A 12,721-nucleotide genomic window follows, 5' to 3' on the forward strand; every position below is an offset into this window, starting at 1 on the left:
GAGCATGAGAACTCATTCACATCCTTCAGGTATGGAACAAATTCCATCACAAATTTCATTGTGATGTTTGGTGTCTGGGAGTTGCCTAAGCAACCTAGTGAGACTCTGCCTCAAAATAAAAAGATTAAATAAAGGGGAGGTATAGCTCAGAATACTTCTGGGTTCAATCCCCAGTACCACACACACATACACACACATACAAATATTGTACAAGAAACAGTAACATTTAACTTGGCTTAAGTGGAGAGAGAAAAAAAAATTTCAAAAAGCTTGAATACTTTGAAAGCATTTGTAGTCACATTTATGAGTCCTACAAAAAAATAAAGAAAAAATGATTATAGGCTTTCCTTTTGGGTATTAGTGTCCAAAAGTACTGGATAACATCATGGCAATATGAGGCCAATGTTCCAATTATAGATTTGAACCTGAGAACATGGTAGGAAAATGCTACTGACATTTATAAGAAAAATACAAAATTTTCTTTGCAATTTATAGAATTTTCATCTGTCAATTTCTACTACAAATTGTATTTTGTAAAGAAATCAAGATAATTTTTAGAAACTTCAGAGATGTCTAGTACAGACAAATATTTTACTTGGCAGTTTTATAAATAACATTGTTATATAATTAGTACATTTTACATACATTCTGAGGCATTCATTTATTTGGCTTTGGAAATTTAAAATTGACATAGGGCATTGATATTTTATTCTGTATGTGACTAATTCTTTCATTCTCTTCTTCCACAAACTCAATTTTGTTCAATTGAACAAGCATTTGGTGCCTGACTATGTTACATATGAGGCAGGAAGAGTCTTTGGTGTAGGCTCTGGGAGAGATTAAAACATAACAGGACAGGTTACCTGGCCTTATAACATGTACAAATTCAGAATGTTGTTATTCTCTACTTTGAAAGTGGAGAATATTTTTAGCTCAGGAGAAGAAATCGTGCAAAACTGTAAAGGAGGCAGTTTTTTGAGGTAGGAAAGGAGAAATGAGGATACCCTGGATAGAGAATGATGTGAGCTACATCAAAACAATAGGAGAGTGCAAGGCAATTCCGTTCCATTTAGGAGTAGTGAGGCATGCAGTTGGAAAGCAAGGCAGGAGCCAGATATATAATATTTGCTGAGAAATTTGTATACAACTGTTAGGTAGCTAAAGAGGAACTGCTAAAATATAGGAAAATGACAAAACTGGTGTCATGTTTAGGACGATATGCTGACTGCAATAAAAGGCAGAGGAGGCCCAGAAGTAGAGACCAGTTAGGAAGCTATTATAATAGTCCAGGTGAAGGGTGACAAAGTCTTGAACCATGTAAGTAGCTGTCAGAATGAAAATAAGGATAAAAATACACAGTCAACAAGCTACTCACAGCCTGCCTGTGAGAACAAGAAAAAAAAATACTGAGGTTAATGGTTTGGGAGACAACATGACGAGGAGGAGTAAGTCCATAAAATGAGGTGTGGAAAGGAATTAGGGGAAGGTTGGAAAGGATGAAGAAATCAGCTACTAAACACTGAAGTTAGGATCAAAAGCCCCAGGTTTAGATCTAACTGTATCTCCTCTGTTACATGAACATTTAATTTTTCTAACCCTTGTTTCTCTAACCATAAAATGTGCGTGCACGTGGCTCAGGGGCTGGGACGAGGAGGGCATGAGTAGTCTCAAGGCCTTTGGGGCAGTTATAATATATAATATTTTAAGCTGAAATGTTTGTGGTCTTGGTGGCCCATCTTTTAAAATCTAGCAGGCAGCTTAAAATGGGGCTCTGGAAATCAGGAGCTAAGCAAAAATACAATGAATGAGCAGCAAAGTTCACTTTGAGTTTGTTAAATAACAAGGATAGTACGATATACAAAATTGGCAACACAGTTTTCCACAAAGTATTAACTATTTTCCATGTTTGTTTTCTTTCATGTACTTTTTCATTTCTTTCCATTTCTCTCTCCCAATCTTCCCATTTTTTCCTTAGGCTTGTATAGTTTTTCAGTTTTCCCCCTGATTAGTATTTCTTTCCCCCTTTTCACCCTCCTCTTATTCATTTTTCCCCATTCATACACTCTTACCCTTAACACTACTTTATTTCCCGCAAAAGCCAAATCTTAATATTCTTTTCCATTAAATTTAGTCTAAGTGTAGACTAAAAATGAGTCTGTAATTCCAATTTCTACTTTAACTAGAAACCAGAATAATAATTTCTCCCCAAAATAGTAAATTTCTGGTAGTATTACGCTCATCTATTGGCATTCAATGCTAGTTAGGAACAATGATCTCTCACACCACTCAGCAGTTTGAGAGAATTTTACTTTTTATCTCTGCAGCATGAGATTTCGGGGTAAAATGATACTTCCAATACACCATTTTTATGACATGCCTATGTACCTACATGATAAGGTCCCAAGCTAAACTTATCTCTCTGGATCTAAGTCCATCTCTCTCCTTTCTTGACTTTTAATTTCTAGTTTTTCTAATCTTTATTCTCGTTAGCTTTTCTGATTTCTTTACAGTGAGCCCAAATGATAGGCTTATCTGTGCTTCCATGGTATTTTTCCAAGATGGAAAGAAATGAGACAAAGTATGTAGAGAGGAAAAACATTTATGACATATTGAGAGTTCCTTCTCACCCCTATCTCTTTTCTACTTTCCTCTTAAATATTACAAATCATATTCCTTGGAATCCTAAACAGTCAGGTTCATTCCCTGTTTATGAAGTCTGGGCTAAAAATAAAAAGGGAAGGATGCCCCTAAAAGGAAACAGGTTTGTGGAAATCTAACAGTGAACACCACTGGAAAGAATTAAAGCATTTTTGATGAGGTGAGGTGGTTAGAACATAATTTGAATTTAAGACCCAAATTAAGTTCTTTCTCCTTCTGTGCCTTTTTCTCTCCTGCTTTTGGCCTTTTACTTTCTCACTTCTTCTCTAATGATCTCTTCCACTTTCCCCCACTTTTTTACCCATTTTCCCTCCACCTCTATCCTCTCATATCAAATCCACTTCTAATTTCCTCAACCCTGTGCCTCACCTGTCTCCCCCTTTCTCAGGGGAATAGATGTGAGGAAAGGAGAGTAAAACAGAAAGAGGCAAAGTTGACCAAAAAAAATGTGTAAGAAAACTAAAGGTAAGTAACTTTTTAAAATTATGAGTTTCTATAGATTCAAATGATAGATATGATGCTTTCAGGAAAAGCTATTAATAAATGGAATCTTTTAATAGTAGTGGTGAAAAAAAGTGAATCTTACAAAAGAGGTAGAATACAATGTTGAAGGGTTTTTAATGGTTTCTGTCTTAGAATCCATCATGGGTCAAAAGGTAATATCAGCCTGAGGAAGAAAAGGGGGAGCTTTGGTGAGACACACTGGAAGAGAATTGCCTACTGCTGCTATAATGATTTTTCTCATTTACACACCTACACTTCTTTGCTTCCTCATGCTCTTTCCCAATCTTTTTTTAAAAGACTTCTTCTTTTAATAGAAATGGGGGCCTGGATTGTGGCTCAGTGGTAGAGTGCTTGCCTAGCATGCATGAGGCACTGGGCTCAATCCTCAGCACCACATAAAAATAAAATATTGTGTCCACCTAAAACTAAAAAATAAATATTAAAAAAAGAAATGGAGGGCAAGGTCTCATGAAAATAGAAGGTATACCAGTAGTATAGAGGAAAGGACCAAGGGGAGGAAGGAGTAGAGAGAAAGGGGAAATACTAGAGAATGATATTGATCAAATAATATTGTTATAAATGGTCATACTTCCAAAAGCGCTATATAGATTCAGTGCAATTCCCATCAAACTTCCAATGAGATTCTTCATATAGAAAAAGCAGTCATGAAATTCATTTAGGAAATTAAGAGGTCCACAATAGTCAAAGCAATCCTTAGCAAGAAAAGCGAAGCAGGAGGCATCACAATACCAGACCTTAAATTGTGCTAAAGAGCGACAGTAACAAAAACAGCATGTTATTGGCACCAAAACAGGCATGAATACCAATGGAACAGAATAGAGGACACAGAGACAAACCCACATAAATATTTATCTCCTACTTAACAAAGGCACCATAAATATACATTAAAGAAAAAATAGCCTATTCAGCTAATGGTGCTGGGAAAACTGGGAATCCACATGCAGTAGAATGAAATTTCACCGGTATCTCTTACCCTACACAAAACTCAAAGTGAACCAAAGACGTATGTATTAGACCAGAAATCCTGCACTTGCTAGAAGAAAATGTAGGCCCAACATCCAACATACTGATTCAGGAACTGACTTCCTTAATAAGACTCCCAAAGTGCAAGAAGTAAAATAAAAAAAATCAATAAATTGGACGCCATCAAATTAAAAAGCTTCTGCACAGCAAAGGAAACAATCAAGAGCATGAAGAGAGAGCCCACAAAATGAGAGAAAAATCTTTGCCATCCCCACCTCATATAGGGCATTAATATCTAGAGAATACAGAAAAAGCTTAACACCAAAAAAAAAATCAGTGGGAAAAGAACTCAACAGACACTCCTCAAAAGAAGAACTATGTTTATATAGTTTTTTTATGTGGTGCTGGAGATTGAACCCAGTGCCTCATGCATGTTAGCCAAGTACTCTACCACTGAGCCCCAGCCCCAGCCCATCAGAAAAAGAAATATGAACAGTTAACAAATATATGAAAAAATGTTCAACATCTCTAACAATTAGGTAAATGCAAATTAAAACTACACTGAGATTTCATCTAACTCTAGTCAGAATTGCAATTATCGAGAATACAAGTAACAATAAATGTTAGCGAGGATGTAGAAACAACATACATTGTTGGTGGGACTGAAAACTGGTGCAACCACTCTGGAAAACAGTATGGGATTCCTCAGAAATCTAGAAATGGAACCACTATTTGACCCAGTAATCCCACTCTTCAGTATATATTCAAAAGATTTAAAATCAGAATATTACAGTGATACAGCCACATCAATTTTTATAGCAGCACAATTCACAATAGCTAAACTATGTAGCCAAATTAGGTTCCCTTTAATGGATGAATGAATAAAGAAAATGTTATTTTTATATATATATATATATAACGGAGTATTACTCAGCCATAAAGAAGAATGACTTTATGACATTTGCCTGTAAATGGATGGCTCTGGAGACTATCATGCTAAGTGAAATAAGCCAATCCCCAAACCATAGGTAGAATGTTTTCTGTGATGTGTGGATGCTAACACACAACAAGGTGGGGAGAGGAAAAATACAAGTTCATTGGATTTGACAAAGGAGAATGAAGGGAAGGGAGGAAGTATAGGAAAAAGAAAGACCATGGAATGAATCTGACATAACGTTACTATGCACATGTATGAATATACCACAGTGAATCTCACTATTGTGTACATCCATAAGAAATCAATTTAAAAAAATAACTGGGTAAATGGCAGAGAGATCAATAAAGAGAAGGGAAGAGGGGTTTGGGGGATTGAAGTGGGTAGGAAAGGTACTGGGGACTGAATTAAAACAAGGTAAATTTCATGCTTTTATAATTATGTCAAAGTGGATTCTACTGTCATGTATAACTAAAAAGAACCAATAAAAAATACATAGTTATATCCTGTGCATGTATGAATATGTAACAATGAATTCTACCATTGTTTATAATTATAATGCACCAGTAAAAAAAATAAGGGGAAAAAACCCTCTTTCTTTCATACCCAAATTATAAATATATTTATAGAACACCAATAGTGGTGTCATGTACAGTTATGCAGCTTGTATACTGCATCATTTAGGGCACACCAAACTGTAATTTTGTACAATCCATAACCCATACAACTATATGGATTTCCCTGGCCTGCTGCATTTGAAATTTGAAACACCAGCTTTGCATTAAGTTGCTAAAGAACAAAATTTCTCTTAGCCATGGTAAAAAGAACCTAGGAGCAGAGAGAGGAAGCAATGTAATTTTAGAGGCATCGTTTTTCTCTGTCTCCCATATTATAGCTAATACTCTGTGTGCCTACATGTGTGCAGGTATATTTAAGAACTGAGTTCACAGAATTGGAAAGATTGGTGAACCAGGCATGACATTGTCATTGTTCAGCTGATGGAATTGAGGAGCACACCCTTCTGCCCCACTTCTGCCATTTTGTTGCCAAAGCAGCTTAGCACTTGAGCACTCTGTTTATTAACAGAGCCAAGATACATACTCTGGACTTGAGGGAATGCACCTTAAAGGAGAACAATGTGGCTCAAAACCAAATTTCCATACACAATAATCCCTTGGCTGCAGAGACCTTCTTTAGTCTGTATCTGATTCTTTGTCATCTCTTTTCCTCCTTAACAATGCCCAGCATCCCCCTCCCCACAAAAAAAAAAAAAAAAGAATGCTTTTAATATTCCCTTTGGCTTGTTTTGTTCTGGTAGACAGTGATGGGATAGCACACAGGATGGTCTCCACATCCACCTAGGGAAAATTCCAAGTCTGGCCATATCTCAGCATAGTTTTAAAATTTAAAAAGAGAAATCTTCAAAATATAATTCAATATTTTACAATAATTTCTTTTTTTGATATATTCTCTAACAATGAAATTTCAAATATTAGGATCTCATTGAGAGAAACTCACAAGTAAGAAGAATGAAAACAAATTATATAAAAAAAAATACTTAAATTTTGACTTCTGGAATTTAAAAAGTGACTCATAAATACTTAAACTGAATTACTAATACATGGAAAAAGATAGATTTTTTTAAAAGAGAGAGAGAGAGACAGAGACAGAGACAGAGAGAGAGAATTTTAATATTTATTTTTTAGTTCTTGACGGACACAACATCTTTGTTTGTATGTGGTGCTGAGGATCCAACCCCGGCCTCATGCACGCCAGGCGAGCATGCTACCACTGGAGCCACAATTCCAGCCCAAAGATAGATTTTTTTAATGCTCAAAAAATTAAGCATTAATTAATTACTAAAAAATACTATATATTTAATAAATAAAAAATGTGAAAATCTGTTACAGCTGAAATAATGTGAAAGTTATTTGAGCTTATTATGATATATGTAAATCTCATGATCAAATTTTAGGATGTAGTTCAGCTTAGATAAAAAATTTATGAAATTGGGGCTGGGGATGTGGCTCAAGCGGTAGCGTGCTTGCCTGGCATGTATGAGGCCCGGGTTCGATCCTCAGCACCACATACAAACAAAGATGTTGTGTCCGCCGAAAAAATTTTTAAAAAATTTACAAATAATTCAGTGACATTTATATAATTTTAAAGAACAAAAAACAATCTCTTGCATGTTCAGATTCCTAAATGGGGATGGCTTCTAAAAAAACAAACATTTTAAGAAATTAAAATCTGAAGAGGTTTTAGATATTGCTTCAATCTCATATTTTAATATTAGAGTGCCTGCTCAACATTCCTGAGCAGCCCTAAAAGTAAATAATTAAAATCTAATATTGCCAGAGGAGCTTTATTTTTATACTATAATAAAGATGTATTATAAATATAATTTTACTTTTTAAAATGATTTATTTTACTTGTATTAGTTTCGAGTCTTGAAAGTAATAACTTTAAAAATATTCTGCATTTAAAGTATGGAAATTCTGTATTTCATACATTTTGAATGAAACAAACTGGCTTTTTTTTTTTTGTCAGGTAAATACAAACCACCCAACTAAACAAGCTCATCTCAGGACAAGACCATGCAAGGGGAAAACAAAGAGTGTCTTCTGAGTGGCGGAAATAAAGTCAATACTAACCATTAAGAATTCACATTTATGTCAATCTAATTTCTTAAATCTTAACTATTTTAATTGTGGATGTCTATTTTAATGGAGCTAAACAATTATGAAAAACTATATAATTTTTTATTTATAAACTCAGTTTTCATTTTATAATGCTTTTTTTCTTTGAGGTTGTTAGAAAACTTATTATTTGCTATGGTTTTATTCTTCTCATTTTCAAATAAGAAAATGAGCTGGGCATTGTCTTTGAACATGTGGGCTATGTTCTTTCCATGTTTGTGTTATAGCTGAGATCTTGGAGATAGTATTTACTGAATCAATAGGGTCATTTTCAATTTTAAAAATTAAAAGGAAACTATAGCCAGGCATGTAGCTCAGTGGTAAAGTGTTTGCCTAGGATGTTCCAGGCACTGGATTTGATCCGCAGCATTGAAAATTCAAAAAAGAAAAGAAACTACAGACAGTCCCTGTCCAAAGAATAATTCAAATTTTTAAAAGTCACCTCTTATTTTCTGAAAGCTACACTGGTCATTCTATAACATGCTTTGCATGCACTATCTCAGTCTCCACAGTAATCCAAAAAAAAAAAAAAAAAACCTATTATTTTCCCTGTTTTATAGATGGTGAAAATTAAGCTAAGAAGTTATGTGTTCAAGGTCACACAGATAGAAAATGGTAGAGTTATCATTTAATCCCAAGCAATTGCTAAATTAAAAGCAAATTTATAATTCACATTAGAACTCATTCATATTTTAAATTAGAGAGGAAGGAGGTTAGATTCTTAAAAGACTATAGAAATCTATTTAACTCAAATTTCACACGAATAACACTGCATTTCTACTATGAACTGAGTTGCAAAGCTACTTTCTCTCACCTCATCTCCTCTTTTCAGTCTCACATACAACCCTCTAGAACTTTGCAGTCCAATATGGTAGCCATTAGGCCTATGTGCTGTTGAGCACTTAAAATGTGGTTAGTGTGACTGAGAAATTGAATTTTAGATTCCTTTTAATTAATTTAAATTTAAATTTGAAAATGAAAGAATTATAGAATACTTTTCAATTAAACACAACTTTATTATTAGTAGGACTACTTTTTTAGAAATTTTGCCATTCTGGGAATGGAACCCACACATTCTAGGTAAGTGCTCAAACACTAAGGCACATCCCCAGCACAGTGGTGCTACATTTCTCATGTTGATGGTTGATAATTTTACATATGGAATACACATCAAATTTTTGAAATCTTTGTATGAAAAAGAATATAAAATGCCTTATTAATAAGTTATATATTGACTATTTAATTTTTTATATATTAACTTAAATAAAAATATTTAAATATTAATTTCATGTTTCCTTTTAAAAGTTTAAAAATGTAGCGATTAAATAATTTGTCACAAAATTACACATGTGATTCATGGTATATTTCCATTGAACAGGCACCACTCAAGAGAAAAATCCTCTACTCATTTTCTTGGCTTACAGCTTAGGGAATTCCTCTTCTTCCTTTTGCTGCTGTGCCAAAGGTGGAAGAAGTGTCTTTCCCATCTCCATAATCAGGAGTGAAAATGCTTTCCAAAAAAACAAGAAGAAACTACCATTGGGGACATTTTAAAATTAGGAACATACATAAACCAACAGTTTCTAATTTGAAGATAGTAGCTCCCTTGTAGAAAGTTGAGACATTCTTAACATATGACCAAACAATTCTACCTCTAAGTATTTACTCAAGAAAAATAAAAACATATTTATAACAAGACTCACACAGAAATGGTCATAGGAGTTTTATAATAGCAAAAAATTGGAAGCAATCCAAACGGCCATCAACAAATAAGTAATTAAGCAAATTGTAGTATGTTCATACAGTGATACTCCTTAGCCACAGATTGCTAATAAATGCTACAACACATGAGTACATTTTAAAAACATGTTAAGTGAGTGAAAGAAAAGCTAGATACCAAAAAGGGTATACTATATGATTTGTATTAAGATTTAGAACAAAAAACTGACTTATAAAGATAAATCAGTGACTGCAGGGGGAGGGGGTAGAAGGTAATGACTGCAAAGTATTTTAGGGAAACTTTTTAAGGATATGGAAACATTCTCTTATTTGGTGTAGTGGTTACACTGGTGTATACATTTATTAAACTAAATACTTTAAAATGGGTGATTTTAATTGTATTTAATTTATACCTCAATAAGTCATTTAAAAGATAATACTGTATATTCATAGACTGGACCTTTAAGTTCTATAATTTGGATCATGAAAGTTGCCTGTGATGTTATTAGGAGGTAGTATAACCTGTAGGATGTGAAGCCTAGTGGGAAGTAAATTTACTGGAGGAGTACCCTTGAAAGGGACATTGAGACCCTGGTCACTTCTGCCCCTCCCTCTCTCTGTCTTTGCTTCCTGGCCACCAGGAGAGGTGAGCATTCTCCTCTGCCATGTGCTCTCACCAAGATATATTGTCATCACAGGTCCAAAGCAACAGGTCCAAGCAAACATGGATTGAAACCTCTGAAACTATAAGCCAAAACCTTTTATTAAATTCACTTTTCTCATGTATTTTGTCACAATAACAGAAAACTGACAAATAGTTTTTATTAGGTTTAAAAAATAACACACAAAACTGCTTGTTCTTAATAATATACTGAATTTTTTTCTTAACATAGGTTTTGTGTTCAAAGAAAATTTGTAAATATTCCATAACTTTCTACAATATTCATTATTCTTTTTAACAATACATAAGAAAGTTTCATTACATTCTCCATTTAAATTTACCTAAGCTTTTAAAATCTTGTACTAGTACTCCCTTTTTTTGAAATTTTTTTAAGTTGTAGATAATGTTTATGTAGTGCTAAGGATCTAACCTAGTGCCGCTCACGTGCTAGGCAAGCACTCTGCCATGGAGCTACAGCTACAGCCCCTAGTACTCCTTTTATACTTATATTTCTCAAATCAACCTATTATAAAAATAATTCATGGAGTAACATTGATTTCTTAGAACAGTACTAACTGTGCTCAATACCTGTGATGCCCAACATAGACAATTATAGCTTTAAAATATGATTCCTAGGACAACACTTACTATAAGGGAAATATATTCATTACTTATTCTACTTAAAAACAAAAATTTGAGCAATATTTTGGAAATCTTTAAATAAAATGCAGATTTTTCCATATGAATGTACAAATGAGTGATACATACAAACACCAACTATTAATGTTTCATGTATCTAGCTATCAAATTAGATAGACTGGTCTGGATAATCTCAGTACTGTAGAAAAATTTAGCTAAAGACTAATAAGCCAATTACATGGCTGTTACATATGAATGAAAAGTGTTACCTTCCCAGGAAGTAGATCTTCATGATTTAATATGAAATCACTCCTTAAATGTAAAGTACTTGAGTTAGAAGAGCCCTAGGATATAAACAGTCTAAGACATTAGTAGTGCACTCTTCTTTGGTCACCACTACTGATACAGGAGCCTGTGCCACAGAGATGGTGCTTATTTTCCCCACTATTAGAAATGCTGCTGCCAGCACTGCATGGTAGTAGGGATGCAGGGGTGTCCTACATTTTATGGCTGAATAGACAGCATGAGTATTCACTGCTGTCAATCAAATCCCAGTGTGGGATTTTAACTTGGAATACATTTCCTAATAGACTTGTAGTGAAGTACTACTATAGGAGCTATCTTATAGATGAAATACGTTTTTTTAATGTGTGTGTGTGTGTGCGTGTATGCATGTGTTGAACTGGTATAAGAACATCACCATTCGCTGGGTACACTATAGGCAACATCGTGAGACCCTATCTCAAAAACAAATGAACAACAAGGAATCTAATTATCCTCATTTATTTGGGGGAAGCCTTAGACATAACTTCAAACACATCAAGCAGATTGAGAATTTGGAGTACAGAGTCTCTATGGCTCCCTGAGAGGAAAAGCAACAAAACTTCTAAAAGGGAGATTCATGCCACAGGAATGTATTAAAATTTTCTGAGGACTAAATTTGAAGACATAGGCAACTGAATAGAGGTTTGAACTTATTTGAAATTTTGGCATCTTTTGACAGAGTCCCACATCAAAAATATTTAGCTATGGATGAAAAGTATCCCTGCTATGGGAGTTTGGTATTTTCTTTAGTACTCATAAGAAAGGAATGGGTAAGGATTTTCTGCAAGAACTAAAGCGGGCAAATTAGATGAGGATGGGAGGGTTTGGGAAGAAAGCAGATAATACAGCTTTTATTACCCACGAATGTGGGCACAGATAATAGATTGTGATAATGGTTTAGGCATTATTTGATTTTATCTACCCAATTCTAGTGGTCCTTTACTTAGAGAACAGTAAAAAGCTCTAAAGTCACAGATAAAAATAATCCTCAGGGTTAGGATGTAGCTCAAATCTAAGGCTATCACTCACCTATCTTAGATTTGTAAAACCCTGAGTTGGATCCTCACAACCACAAAAGCAAGACAAAACAAACAGCAACAAAACAAAAAATATGTCCACAAATACTTGACATTCCTCACTGCAATAGGGGGAGCCTACTTGCCTTTTCTTGTCTGTGGACTAGATTCAGTGATTTGCTTCTAACCAATAAAGTGGCAGTGGTGTGTGTGTGTAACTTTGGAGACTAAATCGTAAACACACACACAACAACAACAACAAAATAACAACCCTATGGCTTCTGTCTGGATCACTCTTGGATCCTTTGCTCTAAGGGAAGCCAACTGTCATATCCTACAGAGAGGGTCAAATGATAGGAATTGTAGCCCTAAGCTAACTGCCAGGTGAGTGAGCCTCCCTAGAAGCTGACCCTTCAGTCCCAAGTCATGATGAAACTGCAGATGACTGCAGTTTCAGCTGACATCCCGACTGTAACCTCAGTAGAAACCCCAAGGCAGACCCACCTAATTAAATTGCTTCTGGTTTCCTGACACACAGAAATGAAGAACTTACATTTGTGTGTGTGTGTGTGTGTATGTGTGT

General features: G+C 34.7%; 1 protein-coding gene across 3 annotated transcripts in view; it reads left to right on the forward strand.

Moving 5' to 3' along the window:
- Positions 1–9,063, forward strand: part of Garin2 (golgi associated RAB2 interactor family member 2) — a 58,544-nt gene extending 49,481 nt beyond the window's left edge. The window contains exons 6-8 of one of the 3 annotated variants that reach the window (XR_013438988.1): positions 1–29; positions 1,976–3,123; positions 7,631–9,063. Coding sequence is in view for 2 of the 3 variants with exons in the window: in XM_078050088.1 (XP_077906214.1) it covers positions 1–29; positions 7,631–7,653 (52 nt within the window). In the remaining variant the exon portion in view is untranslated. The remainder of the gene's footprint in view (positions 30–1,975; positions 3,124–7,630) is intronic. The other 2 variants (XM_078050088.1, XM_078050089.1) reach the window with 2 other exon arrangements.
- Positions 9,064–12,721: the final 3,658 nt, after the last annotated feature.

Source organism: Ictidomys tridecemlineatus, chromosome 5 (assembly GCF_052094955.1).
Source record: "Ictidomys tridecemlineatus isolate mIctTri1 chromosome 5, mIctTri1.hap1, whole genome shotgun sequence".
NCBI lineage: Eukaryota > Metazoa > Chordata > Mammalia > Rodentia > Sciuridae > Ictidomys > Ictidomys tridecemlineatus.